This window comes from Quercus robur, chromosome 7 (assembly GCF_932294415.1).
Source record: "Quercus robur chromosome 7, dhQueRobu3.1, whole genome shotgun sequence".
Lineage (NCBI taxonomy): Eukaryota > Viridiplantae > Streptophyta > Magnoliopsida > Fagales > Fagaceae > Quercus > Quercus robur.
In genome coordinates, this window is record NC_065540.1 from 39,140,494 (window position 1) to 39,157,687 (window position 17,194).

At 36.2% G+C, this 17,194-nt stretch overlaps 3 protein-coding genes across 3 annotated transcripts; 1 reads left to right on the forward strand and 2 right to left on the reverse strand.

Moving 5' to 3' along the window:
* Positions 1-1,323: 1,323 nt before the first annotated feature.
* Positions 1,324-4,916, forward strand: LOC126693375 (F-box protein At1g69090-like). Its single transcript, XM_050389325.1, has 2 exons — positions 1,324-3,156; positions 3,728-4,916. The coding sequence occupies exons 1-2, from the start codon at positions 1,698-1,700 to the stop codon at positions 3,766-3,768; spliced, it is 1,500 nt and encodes a 499-aa protein (XP_050245282.1). The 5' UTR covers positions 1,324-1,697; the 3' UTR covers positions 3,769-4,916.
* A 3,209-nt stretch (positions 4,917-8,125) lies between these two features.
* Positions 8,126-8,776, reverse strand: LOC126691373 (uncharacterized). Its single transcript, XM_050386421.1, has one exon. The coding sequence runs from the start codon at positions 8,774-8,776 to the stop codon at positions 8,126-8,128; it is 651 nt and encodes a 216-aa protein (XP_050242378.1).
* Positions 8,777-8,887: 111 nt separating this feature from the next.
* On the reverse strand, positions 8,888-11,162 carry LOC126693374 (probable pectinesterase/pectinesterase inhibitor 51). Its single transcript, XM_050389324.1, has 2 exons — positions 10,017-11,162; positions 8,888-9,918 (listed from the first exon to the last, which is right to left on the reverse strand). Exons 1-2 carry the CDS (start codon positions 10,978-10,980, stop codon positions 9,233-9,235), a joined length of 1,650 nt encoding a protein of 549 aa, XP_050245281.1. The 5' UTR covers positions 10,981-11,162; the 3' UTR covers positions 8,888-9,232.
* Positions 11,163-17,194: the final 6,032 nt, after the last annotated feature.

Sequence of the window (17,194 nt, forward strand, 5' to 3'; positions counted from 1 at the left end):
CACTCAAAATATCTTACTTAAACTTAGTTACCAAACGGGCCCTAATTTTTTTTTTTTTTTTTTTTGGGTTTGATATCATACAATTTTAATTTATGATGTTCATTTTATAATAATTGTTTTTTCTCATCAAGTCAAAACACCAATTAACTTTTTATGTAAACAGGATTTGAAGTACAAATCTTTTACTCGACGATAAAATTTTTACCTAAGAATTAAGAGTTGGCCCAAATTGATTCCAAAAAATAAAATGGTTTGCTAGACCAAATTCATAGTCCCTTAAAAAAAAATTATCTATATCAAATCCCCAAAGCTTTCTTGGGTTTAAAAAAACAGTCACTAAAAGCTTAAAACAAAGAAGATCAAAAGAATAACCATCTCCATTAAAATGTTGTTGCTGCCATCTCATCCAAAATTGACCACTAAGGCACTAACCATACCTGAGGGTCCTCAGTGCTATCAAAAAGAGCAAGGGCGGAGCCAGTAGGGATGACTGACAAGGGGGCACCCCCCCCTTAAAAAAAATCTTAATTTTTTTAAAAAATAGTAATTTGAATGTTTTTTCTTATCTTAATTCTTAATGTAGTTATTAAGGGGAGGGGGGGGGGGGGGGGAAATCTTATATGCAACCTAAGAATTATCAACTGGTATATTATTACAACGTCAAAAAAGGAAAAAAAAAAAAAAATACTACAATGATATTTACTTAACATTTTTTTCCCCAATAAACCCACCATTTAATAGTTGGAAATGAATATGGCAAAAATAGTTGGAACCCACACTTTCAGAGTGCTGATATAGCAAGACACTTGAAAAAAATTATGTTTATTCAAATTTTCGGTCCTCTGGTAATTATGCTTATTCAAAAAAATTTGTATGCTAATTCATGTACGTATTTGCATGTTTTATTTTTTGTGATTCAACTCCCTTTTATTTATTTATCTGAGATAGATTTCTACAATGAATTAGCATACAGGAGCTAGGGAGCTTAGTTGTAAGTTTGTTATGCTCTGAATTAGGATATATGAACCAGAGGCTTGTACATTGATTAATTAATGAGAATTTTGTTTAGCAAACAAATTTTACATAATTTAAATGAAACGTACCCACAAAAAAAAAAAAATAAATAAATAAAAATTTGCTGTTGGTTGATCGATCAGGGGGAAAAAAAAAAAAACACTGTTCACACATTATGTTTCAGATTTAAGGAAGTTCCATTGTTTGTTAAAAACCAAGTTGATTCGGATGTTTGTTCCTAAATTAGTGAAATAAAAATGACTCTTTCTTCTCAAAAAAGGAAAAAAAAGGAAAGAAAGAAAGGGTTTTGTGCAATGTTAAGCGTACAACTGTACATGTCCATGGATGATTTTCACGGTTCTTATTTCTTTGTCTGTTTCTGAGTGTCTTTTCTATCCTTGGGGTACAATTGATAGTTTCTTAGGCGACTAAACATACTTTTTAGGCTTTGTTTTTTGTTTCTTTGGTTCAATTATCAAATTAGTATTACAGATGAAAACCCTACTTACTTTCCCAAAATGATCTCATTCTGACCACTCTTCTATCTGTTAGCTAAGGTTCCACACGCAGGAGATCTGAATTTCTTGGAGCTAAGGGTTTGTCTGCAAGCCATGTTGTTCGGCTTGTTATGATGCTTTCAATTCCATTTTCATCAATCATAGAGCTACACATTCATTTCCATCATGAGGTCAGCTAGTTCTTTACTCGACGTCTTTAAAATCTGTGTCTGTTTTCAAGTAGCTATCTTCATCACTCTCATTCGCGGTTATGTAATTTCTTCTTCAAGTTTTCGCTTAACTCTATTTGTAACGTTGTTGATCCTTACATTTCTCTCCCCAGCTCATGCTGAAAAAGACATGTCTTTGTTTGAGTTTTTCTTAACAATCTTAACTAGCGCATCATCTTTTGTCATTAGTGAATCACCATTAATTGTGATTCTTATCCTCACTGATCCATCACTTATATCTATCATCCAACCTCGGTTGGAAAGATTTCTAGCTAATCGTTCTTCTATTTCTTCCACTTCTCTTGTGAGGCCCATCTTTGTGTTAGAATCCAATGAACCGCAGGCTCCCAGCTGGCCCGAAATTCCCACAGATATGATCTGTGAAATTGGAAATCGACTTCCTACTTTCATAGATTTTAAAGCGATTTCAGCGGTTTGTAGCCGTTGGCGTTCTGCTTGTTTGGAAACTACAAGGTGGTCCTTGTTTCCATGGCTGATGCTTTCCGATTCACTAGATACTGACCTGCCATGTTTCTTTAATCTCTGCGACAATAGACGTTACCACTTTTGCGGAAAACGTCTATTGTTTTGCGGAAAACGTTGTTGGGGATCTCAATATGGTTGGGTTGTAACCTTGGGTTCTGATTATGTATCCCAGCTTGTGCACCTTATGAAAGGAAAACAAATCAATCTTCCACCACTAGACAAAATTCGAAGACTGGCTGGCACTGATCTGGAGTGGTTTCGCCTTGTACACAAATTTATTCTTTTCAAGGACCCTTCCAATGAGTTATCAAATTTCCTTGTCATTGCAATTTTCGGCTCCATGAATCGCTTGGCTTTTTCTAGAGTGGAAGAAGGAGCGGCTTTGAACAGAAGGGGACAAGGAGAGTGGGCTATTGTTAACAATTCAAACAATTTGAGATTCAAAGATGTTGCTCGTTTTAAAGATCATATATATGGACTTTGTGATAATGGCATGCTGGTGCGCTTTGACCTTGATGCTCCTTTGTCAGCTGAGGTACAAGTTATTGCTTCCCATCCAAGCAAAGAAGATGTAGGCACACCCCAAAAACTATATTTGATGGAGACATCGAAAAATCTTTACGGGGTTTCTCGTTATGAATTTTATATTCCTTCAAAGATGAGGCATGAGACTATATATTTTTTGGTCTATAAGTTTGACTTCGGTGCCAAGGTTTGGGAGGAGGTGAGAGGCTTGGAAGATCAAGTTTTTTTTGTTGGTGATGGCAATTCCTGTTGCATTCCTACAAGCAGTATCAATAGCAGAAGTAATTGCATATATTTCAGAGACGACAATTGGGATTCGCAAAGGTACCCAGGAGTGGCATATGGAGGCCATGACGTGGGAGTGTTTGACATGGCAACTAGGGTTATTCAACCCCTTCCATTCGGTAATGATAATCCTCTCTTTTATTCTCGACCAGGTTGGGTTACACCTCGTTTATATACGTAGATTTCTTTGTTTCCTCTAAAACTGTATGCTTATTAATTGAAGAGGTAGAAGTGGTTTTGAATCTTCAGAACCTGGCTTCTTTGATGGCCAAATACAACTTGGTAATCTAGTTTGTAAGCAGGACACAATCTTAAATTAATTTCAAGAATATTTACAGTAGTGGTTTTGTGAATTTAAGTTAATATCATCTGTTGTCCTTAAAAAAAAAAAAGAGTTACTATCATCTATTTATCTTGTGTTTTGGATTTGAAATACAAAATCTGAAAATTCAGTTTAGATGATATCAGTATGTAGATTGTTCAGAGAGCCCTAAAACTGTGTAAATTGGTATAACATGCTAATTGCCAGCAAACTTTTTGATTGGTTTGCTATAATGCTTCAGAATGCAACTCTGGACTAAAGCATATGCGATTTCTTCTTCTTTCTAACAAAAACCAACCCCTAACATCATCTTTTAAATTGCCTTCTGTCTTGACATTGCCACTATGAATCCTTGTGTTTCTTTGCAGCTAAGGGTTTGCCAGCAAGCCATGTTGTTCAGCTTGTTTGATGCTTTCAATTTTCATCAGTCATAGTCTCATAGAGTAACACATTCAATTACATCATGATGAGGCTGGTCAGTTCTTTACTCGACGTCTTTAAAGTCTCTGTCTGATTATAAGTGGCTATCTTCATCACTCTCATTCGCGGTTATGTAATTTCTTCTTCGAGCTTTCAACTCTGTTTGTAACATTGTTGATCCTCACATTTCTATCCCCTGCTCATGCTGAAAAAGACATGTCTTTGTTTGAGTTTTTCTTAACGATCTTAACTCTTAACTAGCGCATCATCTTTTGTCATAAGTGAGTCAGTGAGTCACCATGAATTGTGATTCTTATTTTAACTGATCCGTCACTTATATCTACCATCCAACCTTGGTTGCAAAGATTTCTAGCTAATCGTTCTTCTTCTTCTTCTTCTTCTTCTCCTCTTGTGAACTCCAACATTGGGTTAGAATCCAATGAACCACAGGATCCCATCTGGTCTGAACTCCCCACAGATATGATCCCTGAAATTGGAAATTGAATACCTTATTTCATAGATGTTAAAGCAATTCTAACGTTTTGCAACCCTTGCCGTTCTGCTTGTTTACTTGATTTTGTGAGTTTTGTTGTTTTAGTTACTAGGTTTAGATGATTCTAATTCTAGTAACATAATTGCCCCCAAAACTGAGTAACTTAGTTGACTCCTAGTCCTAGACATCTTTTATATAAATAAACAAACCAGAATATTATTTAACTGAATCAAAAGAACAAAAATCTTTCATCACAACAAAGCAGAAAGTCAAGAGAGAAGACAGTGGAGGCAAATACAAGACGACAATAGCAGCAAGAAAGCCGAACACAGGGGAAGTAACCCTTTCATCACAGCAAGCATGTAATCTGACCTTTAGACTTACACTTGTACATACACAGCAACTTTAGTATACATGGTTACAAATCTCACACACACCATACACATATATTCGGACCTATACATTTACATCAGTTTTTTTTTTTTTTTTTTTCTTTTTTTTTTTTGGAAATATTTTGGATGAGATTTATTGCCAATAAATGATGGTACCATAAAGGCTAAGGCCAATGAAGAAAGGTCAATTTTCTTTATTTATGCTACCTTTCTTCGATATAGAAAGGTAAATAAATAATCTTTGCATATATAATTATATATTGAATGAAAGAGTCCAACTTTGTGCTTCTAAAAAAAAGAAAGAATTCGAGTTCAACTTTGTGGAAGATCCCTGTATTGTGTGTCGGTCACCATATTAGTTAGTAGCAGCCAAGCCAATCAAAACACTATCACTACAGCATGCAAAATATATAATATATGTTGTAGCCTGTGACAAACAACCACGTGCTTCGAGTTAGTTGAGCATTCACATTAGTTTTTCTTCAAAAGATACAGCCTTTAAATTGAGACATATAATAAAAGATAAAAAAGAAAAAGAAAAGTAGATTCTTAATATATATAAAATGCTGACATAAATGCTCATGTCAACCTATGTGTCGTTCTTTTAATCAAAAAGACCATTATAAGCCTTTTCTTTTTAAACAAAGTGACAGAAAAAAAGTCTGTACCAACTGTAATTCTTTCTCCTTCAAGCGCTTAATCTGTTTCTACAGAGACAAGCCAAGCAGCTATTTCTTTTTTCCCTTTCTTTCTATTTCTGATCCAACTGTGTCAGAACTCAGAATCGTTTTAAGGTTTCCACTTATAAATCTGTTACAGCTCGCCTAGCTCCATGACGAGGTCAGTCAGTGCTTTTACCTTACGTCTTTAAAGTTTGTGCCTATTTTCAAATTGCTTTTTTCATCACTCTCGTTCGTGGTTATGTCATTTCTACTTCAGTTTTTCGATTAACTCTGTTTGTAACGGTGTTGGTCCTTACATTTCTGTCCCCAGCTCATGCTGAAAAAGTCCTGTCTTTGTTTGAGTTTTTCTTAACGATTTTAACTAGCACATCATCTTTTGTCATTAGTGAATCGCCAGTGACTGCGATTCTTATCCTGACTGATCCATCACTTATATCTATTATCAAACCTCGGTTGGAAAGATTTCTAGTTAATCGTTCTTCTTCTTCCACTTCTCTTGTGACCTCCAACAGTATTGGGTTAGAATCCAATGGACCTCAGGCTCCCATCTGACCTGAACTCCCCGCAGATATATATGATCGGTGAAATTGGAAATCGAACACCAAATTTCAGAGATATTAAAGCGATTTTAACGTTTTGCAACCCCTGTAGTTCTGCTCGTTTGGAAACTACAAGCTGGTCTTTGTTTCCATGGCTAATGCTTTCCGATAAACTTGATTCTGATCTGCGATCTTTCATTAATCTCTGCAACAACAAATGTTACTTGTTTAAAACTACCTACAATTCACGAAAAACGTTGTAGGGGATCTCCACACGGTTGGGTTGTAACCTTAGGTGCTGATTATGTATCCCACCTTGTGCACCTTATGAAAGGAAAACTAATTGATCTTCCACCACTAGACACAATTCGAGGACTGGCTGCCCATCAGTCCATCAACCTCTGAAATTTCTTTCTTCTCGGTTCTCACTATGTCTGTCTGTTTTCTCTGTCTTTCCTTACCTGTGCATATCACTTGCCTCTCCATCAATATCTTCTTCATTCTCAGCCTAAAAGAACCAAGAAAAATTCCCAGAGCAAACCTAGAAACCCTAGAAAAGTAAAATATACGACCAACCAATGAAACCGAAATCAAAGGCAAGCAAGATAGTCCAGATAGAGCAAGGAACCAGCAGTGAGAGTGGAGAACCAAAGACAAAGCAGAAAGCAAGAAATAACACAGTAGTAGGGTCAAATACAATACGACAATTAATTTGTTGACAATAATAAGAAAATAATGGTACCATAAATAAAGCCCAATAAAGAAGGCTAATCTTCCTTTATTAATTTTATTCTATACCTTTCTTAAAAAAGAAATAATCTTTGCATATACCATAGCATAAAAGGGTCCAACTTTGTGGAAGATCCCTTACTATTGTGGGTAATCAGCCAAGCTAATCCGAACACTTTTCCCTTTTAGATGATTTATTTTGTTGTTGTTGATGAAAATTCAAACACTTTTTTTTTTTCGATAATAAAATCCAAACACTCTTCCCACCACCATGTGCTGCAATTAAATACTCCACCAATCCCCAAACATAATAAAAAGAGTAAAACATTTCTTTTTTCAGATGCAAAATTCAGGATTCTTTCTCAATATAGAAACTAAATTTTATTGATTATGAATGAATGAATACATCTAACTGCTAATCCTACCCTTTATATACAATCTGATGCCAAAACAGAAAAATAACTAACTCCCTATTTTGGAGGGAAAGTTTGTTACAATAAAAAATTACCTACTTGTTACACGTGTACATCAACTACATCATCACTTGAATTGAATTAATCATCTGATCATAATGTGGTATAGATTCTATCAAGTCTTCTAAATCTTCATAATTCCATCTTGTTATAACTGCATCTTAAGTCATCCCTTGATAGTGCAGTGCACGTTGAACTGCACTGGATTGCAGCTTCTCTCCATGCTGAGGTGCACTCTGTGCTGCACTTGATTGCACCTTCTTCCGATGCTATGGTGCACTCTGCACCGCACATGATGACAGCTTCTCCCGATGATTAGTGCATGCTTCCTGCTTAGCACCTAGTTGCTACAGAGGACATGTCTTTGCAACACTCTCCCTCAAAACATGCTTCCTGCAACACTCTTGCTTCCTTATCTTCCTTTGCTCCTTCATCATCCTTTGTATAATCTGGATACTAAATATGATGATTGAAGATGTTAATAACTCCCAACTTAGCAAGTAACCTCAGAAAATTCTCAACACCAAGTGCCTTAGTAAAAATGTCTGCTAATTGATTTCTTGATGAAACCTAAACAGTTTTAGTTGTTCCTTCCAAGATTTTATTCCTTACTATGTGACAATCTGCTTCAATATGTTTTGATCTTTCATGGAGGACTGGATTAGCTTATATATGTAGTGTTGCCTGGTTATCACAGTACATCAACACTGGTTTTTTATGTGGAACATGCAAATCCCTTAACAAGTACAATAACCAAGTTACCTCGCATGTGGTTGTGGCTATAAATCTGTATTTTGCTTCAGCAAAAGATCTTAGAGACCACATCTTGCTTCTTTGATCTCCAAGAGATCAAAGCATCACCTAAAAACACACAATATCCAGTCAAGGACTTTCTAGTATCAGGGCAGCCTGCCCAATCTGCATCACATAATCTCTCAAGAAATGAATGTTCCTCTTCCACGACCCTTGCCATGGTTGCTATTGGTATATCCTTCACGGAAGCCATTAGGCTTCTCCTCTCTTAGAGTCAATTTTGACTATAATGCTTGCTCAATGACAACATAGTTGGAATTCTTTTCCATACGATGCTCATGCACTTGAAGGGATCTCATTAATTCATCAATTGAGAGAGTCTCGAAATCTTTGGACTCTTCAATAGCCACCACGACATGCTCAAATTTATTTGCAAGAGATCTTAATATTTTCTCCACCACACGAACGTCTTCAATACTCTCTCCATTACTTTTCAAACGATTAACAATTACAAGTAATTGTGAAAAATAATCAGAAATAGTTTCACCATCTTTCATGTGAATAACTTCAAACTCGGCACGAAGAGTTTGCAAACGTACTCTTTTCACACAATCGATGCCCTTGAAAAAAATGCCAAGAAACTTCCATGCTTCTTTACTCGACTCTGCTTTGGCAATTTTCTCAAAAGTTGACTCATTCACCCATTGATAAAGTAGAAACAGTGCCTTCTTATCTTTCTTCTTCTGATCCTTAAGCAAATTCTTTTGCTCTACATTGTAGGTGGCTTCTTGCTCACTTGTGGGTTCTACATACCCATTAGTGACGAGCTCCCATAGCTCTTGTGATCCAAACAATGCTTTCATTTGAATATGCCAACTCTCATAATTTTCTTTCATCAATTTAGGAATTTGTGGTTGCACCATATTAGAAGACATCTTCACTAATGATGTAGACAAAAACTCTAGGCTCTAAGAACCTGGCTCTGATACCACTTTGTTGGCTTTATAAAGCCTTGACTTAAAATTCAATAAAGTACTCACAAGAAAGAGAGAAATGAAAATTTTATTAGAGTACTTCAAACTCACAAACAAAGAGATTAGGCTACTGTCTTGAGAGATCACTACAACTTTTTCTCTCACACACTTTTATATCATACATCTATCCCCTTTTATAGGGTGAAGTTACAAGAGCTGTCATTATTATCATGACTCTTTGTTTCATAATAGAAAATTTTAGAATGTGAAAGACTCAAAGACACAAACGTTATGGAAAAACAAAAGACAAACAGTTATGAAAAAACAAAAAACAATTGTTACGAAATAGCGAGATGCACCTTTTGGTTTACCACTTCCAATTGAAACTACTCTCTCTCATGAGTTATGACTAGTTAATTATTTGGATGGTGGAATCCACTGATCTCCTTGAATGAAATTTGCGACGGAATATGTGTCAATGTGTTGTGCAGGAATTTGGTTACTCCAAGTTACCCTTTGGGACGGAGTAAAACCCGGTCCAGAATTCCCAGATTCCCCATAATAAAGCGTTTTCAAAGCAAAATCACCATTCCATGGCAGCCAGCCTAGTGGTGAAATAAGAGCTTCTAAGTTGCACTGTATGAAAACTGTCCTGGAGTACTCCTTCCACGGCCTCCCCAAGAAATTCTTGTGTACTTTGGGATTGCTTTGGTACAATTTCACATATTCCTCGGTGCCATTAATCAAACAATTTTGAAAAACAAAACCTGTTGATTGGGCAGGATCTAGTCTGGCATGTGCAGTAACGGTATTACTCTCGCCTTTTTCTGGATCAACTTGGCGAGGAGCGAGTAAGATGTGGCAGTCTTGGAAAAAAGACGCTGAGCCTCCAAAAATAAAATCCACATTTCCTTGAATGCGGCATGATTTGTAGAATTGGCGGAGTGACTGAGCAAAAAGAGTATCCTGATTGCCTAAGAATTCACAGTTTTCAATGACAGATAAATCACTGCTTGATCTGAAGGCTACTGCTTGGTGGGCATTAGGACCGGCTGTGTTCTGGATTGTGAGACCACTAGCCATGAATCCATCGCCAAGAACAGCTGCCCCAGCCAGCCCCAAATAAAACATTAGAACAGATAGCAAGTGTACTACTGTAAAACCCAAATTCAATTCAAAGACCCAGTAAAACATAACCTACCAACTGTAGCACTGGTAGAGGTAGTAATCCCAGGCTGGCCCACATTCAAAGACCCAGTAATGACCGTTTTACCCATTCCATCTCCTAAAAACACCACATTCTTCTTCTCCAACGGAACTTTCACCGTCTCCTCGTATACCCCTTCCTTTATTCTTATCACAAACCTCTTTCCACCGCCCTTCTCCGGCGCCGCGTTCACCGCCTCCTGCACCGTCTTATAAGACCCACTACTTCCGTCCTTACTCACCGTCACGTCCGCCTTCAAGTCCGCCGGGACCCCACCTTTAAATCCACCAACACCACCACCGGACTTCTTCACCGCCTCCCAAAACCCGTCACGCTCGGTCCTCGGCGGAACCCACGAAGCGGTGTCGTTTCCGAAATTATCGTACGAAAACAACAGGCTCAGCGCGTTGCTTGTCAAGTTTGTTAACGACTCCAAAAACGACATCGTCTCGTTCGTCAACCTCGTGTCGTTTGCTCTACTGAGAGCTGACCAGCAGTCGTATTGGCTAAGAAGAGAAGCGCCCATCCAAATTCTAGCGTTTTTAAGGTTGCCACGGGGGAGAGCGTCATTGGTGGTAATAGAGTTCCGGTACTGTGAAATGTGGAGATATTCGAGACAGTTGGTCGCGGCGATTGTGCGGTTTTTATTACCTGCGGAGGAGGCTAGGATGGACTTCACCATTGATTGAGCTTTACGGAGATTGTGAGAGGAGACAGAGATTGATGAGTAGACGAACTGGAGAGGAGTTGGGTTTGGAGGGAGTCGTTTGGATTTGGATAAGGAGCTCACGCATTGGTCAGGGAAGCGAGTGGCTTTACAGACTTGTTGGATCGAAGTAGTGGTGGGTGTGGTGTTGGAGGAAGAATGGTCATGGGGGTGGTGAGAGGCGGAGGAGAGAGAGAGGAGGGAAATGAAGAAGAAGAAGAGACTAGTGGACATGGTCATGGTCATGGCCATGGTGGGTGATGTAATAGGTGGAAACGAAACTATTTGGAATTTTACGAGAGATTAGGAGAAAGGACAGACAGACTATTGAAACTTTCAAACAATTACAGAACTAAACTACAGAAACTTCCTAACAATTATAGAAAGCCAAGGTCAAAAATTTTGGCTAATCAACTACGGTGCAATTTGGGTTACACCTACTATGCGTTTAGATGAGCTTTATGTCCGTTAGTTTATTAGCTTATCTACTTTTGTACAACTTTTCAAGCCTTCTTTTCTTCTGGGTCCCATTGTACTTTGATTTCTCTAATACCATTGGCTTAATTGAAGAGTCCCTGACTTCTATGGTGGCCAAATACAATTGGGCATTCTGGTTTGTAAGCAAAGACAGTCTTAAACTAATTTCTAGAATGTTAATGGTTGTGATGCTTGTGAATTTAAGCAACTGTGACTCTATTTTATCTTATGTTCTGGATTTGAAACAAAATCTGAAAATGCAGTTTAGATGATATTGATCAGTAAATTATTCAAAGAGAACCATAAAAGAGTAGCAAATTAGTGTAGCTTGCTAATTGCCAACAAGCTGTTGGATTAATTTGCTTTCTTGCTTGAACATGAAACTCTGGACTAAAGCAGATGTAATTTGCTCTTCTTTTTAACAAAAACCAACCATCCTTCTAACATCTTCTCTAGTGGCTTGAAAATGCCTTCTATCTTGATAGTGCCACCACGAATCCTTGTCATTCTTTGCAGTCATATATGGTAGATTGTAGCAGCCCAAGCAATCTTACATAGATTCATTTGGAACCTTCTTCCCTTAATCTCCTAGTGAAAGAACACAATTTGAAAACTTGTTGCCATTATGTCCTACTGAAAACACTTTAAGGATATGGTTTCTACTCTTAATTTGGCTTCTGCAGAAAACACACGTCTCCCTCTTATCCCTAGTTAGCAACTCTGCAGAGAGTGGATAGTCTATCATTAACAGGAAACATACTGATAAATGAATGCTAGGAATATCATCAGGCAACCAAACCATTTTGCACCATTTATCTTAGGGTTTTCTGGTAAAAATCTCATTCCAAGTTGAACTACAAGTGTAATGACCTGTCTCAGAAGGAATCCAATTCATAACACCTTCCACCCCATGGTTTACCTGATTTTTAGAATTTTGTGTTTCAGTTACTGTAAATCTATTTATCTCATGCTCTGGATTTGAATTAATTGACTACTTGGGTTTCTTTTTTGGATACATATAAAGAGATAATTCAGAATATTATTTAACTGAATCAGAAGAACAAAAAATCTTTCCTCCAAGCAGAAATAACAGCAGAAGGAAGAAAAGCTAAGGAAAACACAAAAGCTGTAAATTTTACAGCCCATTTACAACGACAGTAAGCTATTAGAAATTACAACTTACAAAAGACCTTGCTAATTCCTTTGCATCTGCCTCCAGGACTGCAATTTCTGAATGCAAAATTTTGAAATCTCCCTCCATTTGAATGCTTTGAAGTTTCTCTTCCTTAGCTATTGCCCTATTTCCTCAACCACCGTGACTACTTGTTTTTAGTGCATATAATATATAAATTAGTGAACCATGTTAATTGCCAACAAGCTTTTGGATGGAGCCTGCTGTAGCTTATCAGGCATTCCATTTATAGTGATGGCACCAGACCACAGGTTTGATCCCCTAGGAATTATGATTGTAAGCAGGACACAATCTTAAGCTAATTTCTAGAATATTTATTCTTGTGATGCTGTGAATTTAAAAGTTTCTGTGAACCTATTCAACTTTAGTTATGGATTTGAAATGCAAAATCCGAAAATTCAATTTAGATGATATTGGAAATTATATTGTTCAAAGAAAGTAGATTGTATAGCATGGTAATTGCCAACAAGCTTTTTGATTGATTTGCTCTCTTGCTTCAAAATGTAACTTTGATTAAAAGAGATGCAATTTCTTCTCCTTTTTAACAAAAACAACCCTCCTTCTAACATCAACTTTAATGGGTCGAAAATGCCTCCTATCTGGAAATTGCCATTATGAATCCTTGTGTATCTTTGAACCATATGTGGTGGATTGTAGCAGCCCAAGGAATCTTAAATAGCTTCATTCTAAATCTTCTTCCCTTGATCTCCTAGTGAAAGAACACAATTTCAAAACTTGTTGCCAAAATCCTAGTGAAAAAATAACACAAAAACAGATGGTTTCTACTCTTGATTTGGCTTCTGCAGAAAACACACGTCTCCCTGATATTCCCAGTTAGCACCTCTCTATCTAGAGGAGAGTCTATAATTAACAGGCAACATATTGATGAATGCATATGCTAGAAATGTCATCAGGCCACCTTACCATTTTGCACCTTTCATCCAAGTTGTACAAATCTTATTCCAAGTTGAACTACAAGTGCACTGACCTGTCTTAGAAGGAATCCAATTTATAACACCATCTTCCCCAAGTTTACCCGATATTGTGAATTTTGTTGTTTAAGTTACTGTGAATGTATTTATCTTGTGTTCTGGATTTGAATTACAAATTATGAAAACTAAGGTTAGATTGAACTGGTAATGAGGTTGCCCCCACAAGTGAGTAAATTAGAAATTGTTAAATGACAGATTGTGTTAATTAGGCTGTAACCAATTGTAGTTAGCCAAAGTCTTATACGAGTCAAATCCAGGCCTATAAATGGCACACCCTCTTTGTATGTAAGTCACTCAAATTGTAATAGAATCTATGTTAGTCATTACTCTGTTAGTCTTTTTTCTATTACATTTTTGTCCTTCTCTTCATACTTCATATTGTGAATTTTGTTGTTTCAGTTACTGTGAATCTATTTTTCTTGTGTTCTATGTTTGAATTACAAAATGTGCAAACCAAGGTTAGATGAAAGTGGTAACAAGGTTGCCCCCACAAAGTGAGTAAATTAGTTGATTACTTGTTTTATATAAATAAATAAACCAGAGTATTATTTAACAGAATCAAAAGAACAGAAAAAATCGTTTTGCCAAGAAAGGAAATTCAGCAGGAGGAATAAAAGCTAAGGAAAACACAAAAGCTATACATTTTACAGCGCATTTACAAAGATAGTGGGCTGTTAGAAATTACAACTTCACAGAAGACCTTGCCAACTCTTTTGCATCCACCACCAGGACTGTAATTTCCCACGAAGCTGTATCCATCTCAGCACTGATTGCATCAACGCAACTTTTCCAAATATCCAATTTTTTATCTAAAATATAATAAATAAAATTGGGGCATCGCAACTAAATAATTACACTAAAAGTAATACAGACTTCTTCTAAAAAAAAAAAAAAAAGTAATACAGACTAGTGAACTAAATTACTAACAAGAAAGTGAGTGAAAATTATAGCACACACTACGAGAGTGAAAATGTGCACTCTATTATTTTACATGAACAGTAGGTTTCATTAATTATAAATTTAATTAGTGGGATTTATTATTACGTGAGATAGACATGACAAAATTAGATAGAATTGAACCCAAAATTTTTTATCCATAGTAAAATGTGTGACCAAGTTCTCATTAGTGTTATGAAATGTTTTTCTTAAGTCACGACGTTCATTTAATTTCCGAAATTAACAAGTATTTTCTTTGAACACAAATTTGAGCATGATCAAGTCAGTTGAACTTTTTTTTTTTTTTTTTTTTTTCTCTTTTATCAAATTTTAGAAAAATTTTGAATTAGTAAATTTTTTTTTTTTTTTTGAATTAGTTGTGAAGGAAAAGGAAAGGGAAAAGGAAAGGTAAAAGGCCAAATTAAAAACAAAAAAATTTGGTGAGTGGTGAGATGATAATTATAGGCCGAAATACCTTTTAATTTTATCCTTGTATTATGCGGGTACGTACATTCAATTTGATTATCACATTTTCTAAGCATTGAATTTAGTTCTTATATTTTTAAACTTGCAATCAATCTAGTCTCTAATGTAATTTCACTTATGAAAAAAACTTACGCGGCAAATAATGTGAACTACTTGCAAGCATTTTATTCATAGATTAATTGATGTTGCTGAAGTGTCTAAATTTTAATTGCCACATAACCTATCTACCAAAATGAGACCCATGCTAGTCACATGTGACTAACTGACCCAAGCTTGCATCTGACCCATTGTGCTCAAATAAAATGCCCAAAATAAAAACGAAATTTTTTTGCTCAAAAAAAAAAAAAAAAACTAAAAACTAAAAACGAAATCCTCATAACGAAATCCTCAATAGAAATATCATCTTTCATATTCTATCAATGTTTTTGAGCTTCAAAAGTTTTAAAAAGAAAATTAACGATAGAAAAATGTGTAAAATATTTACAAATTGATGTCTTCGTTCAAATGGAAGATACCATGTCATATAGGTATTCCCTGCCATGTCAAATATTTTATGTGAGAAATTTAAAATAATAGAAGAAATTATAATATACCTCATGTGAGTCACGTCATTGTTGCTCTAGTTATATGTAGAGAAAAACAAAAAATAAAAGAGATTTTTTTTTTAATTTTTTATTTATTTAACAGTTACAATGGGAGGGGAGATTTGAATTCTTGATGTTTAGATTGGAAACACCACATGGAATAACCGGATAAGTTGAATTACAAAATTCGTGATAAAGAGAGCTCTTCTATCTTTGTAAAATAAAAAAATTATAACATAAAGACAAAAAAATATGAACAATAAATCTATACCACATATAATATGGAAGCATCACATTTACTTTTCCAAGCCTCTTGTTATGCCACATCATCAACCATATTTTCAAGAAATTTTCCTCTTTTTTGTTTTTGTTTTTTTTTTTTTTTCAAAGTCATTCTCTATTGCCTTATTCAATTGAATCAATTCTCTCTGTGTCCTCTTATATCCTCCCTTACATTCTGTTTAACCTTCCCCTTCTCATTTTCACTCTTCTTCCTTCATAATTATTTCTCACTCTAACCTTATTCTTTTTGGCAACCCTTTCTCTCCCATCTTATTTTCTTTATAAATTTTTTACTACTCCGTTTACACCTCTCCATCCATCCCCATGTTTTATGGCCTACCCAAAAAAAAAGGCTTATATTCTCTCTATTTATATATATATATATATATATATATATTATGAATGAATAATTTTATTCAAAGAGAAAGCCACTACAAACCAATAAGGCACCCAGCCTCCTTCCTGATAACCTTAACAATAAAGGAGGGGTTGTTACCAAAGTCAAAAGAACCATACAAACTATACATCAAACTCCATTTAGCAAGAGTGTGGGCGGCCTCATTGGCTTCTCTAGGGAACCACCTAAAAGACAAAAAAGGGAATTCGGAAGCCAGATACTTTAAACTTTGAATGATATTCTCAATAGCCCATGGGATGTCCATACCTTGCACTGTGATTGATTTGAAGCAAATCTGAGAGCCGCCTTCTAACATGATTGGGGCTGAATTTAAAGGCTCAGCAAGTTGCAAAGCCCATAAGAAAGCCTTTGCTTTTGCTTGGAGAGAGAGGGTGGTGTTCACTTTTTTTAGAGCAAGCAAATACCAATTCCCCTCTCCAGTCCCTAGCTATGATTGCAACAGCAGAATGATGGTCGCCTACAGCAACGTCGACATTTATTTTAAAAGAGTTGTTCCCAGGCTTCAACCATTTAGCTGGAACTATAATGCCTCAAATCTGAGGAAAGGGTCTGACTTTACGATGCTCCGCAAATAGTTTAATAATTTTGGCTCTTAGATCTTCATAACTGGCTACTCTACCCTCAAATAGTGCCTCATTCCTTAGTCTCCAAATCAAATCACAAAGTAAGGCCCCAAAAAGAAGCAAGTCCTTACTAGCCTCTTGGAAAGGAGGATCAAGCAGAAAATGGATGAATTGGGCCAAGGTGGACAGCTCGCAATTATCAATCCTTATTCCCCATTGACTACTAAACCATAATGCTCTAGCTAGAGGGCAATTGATAAAAAAATGGATAGTTTACTCTTGCCCAGTATTACATAGGTGGCAACTGGTGTCTGCATTGGCATCATAGCTTAGCCTTTGATCCCTCATAAGGAGACAATTTGCAGCTACTCTCCATAAAACCATCTTCAATCTTTCCTGAATTCTGGTCTTCCAGATTTGGCCTCTCAGCAAGTCTTGGTTTGGAGGAGGGTTAGAGCTTCTACCAAGCCAATAAGCTGACTTAACAAACAACTCTCCAAACATCGATTAGGTCCATATCCATTTATCGGAACAGA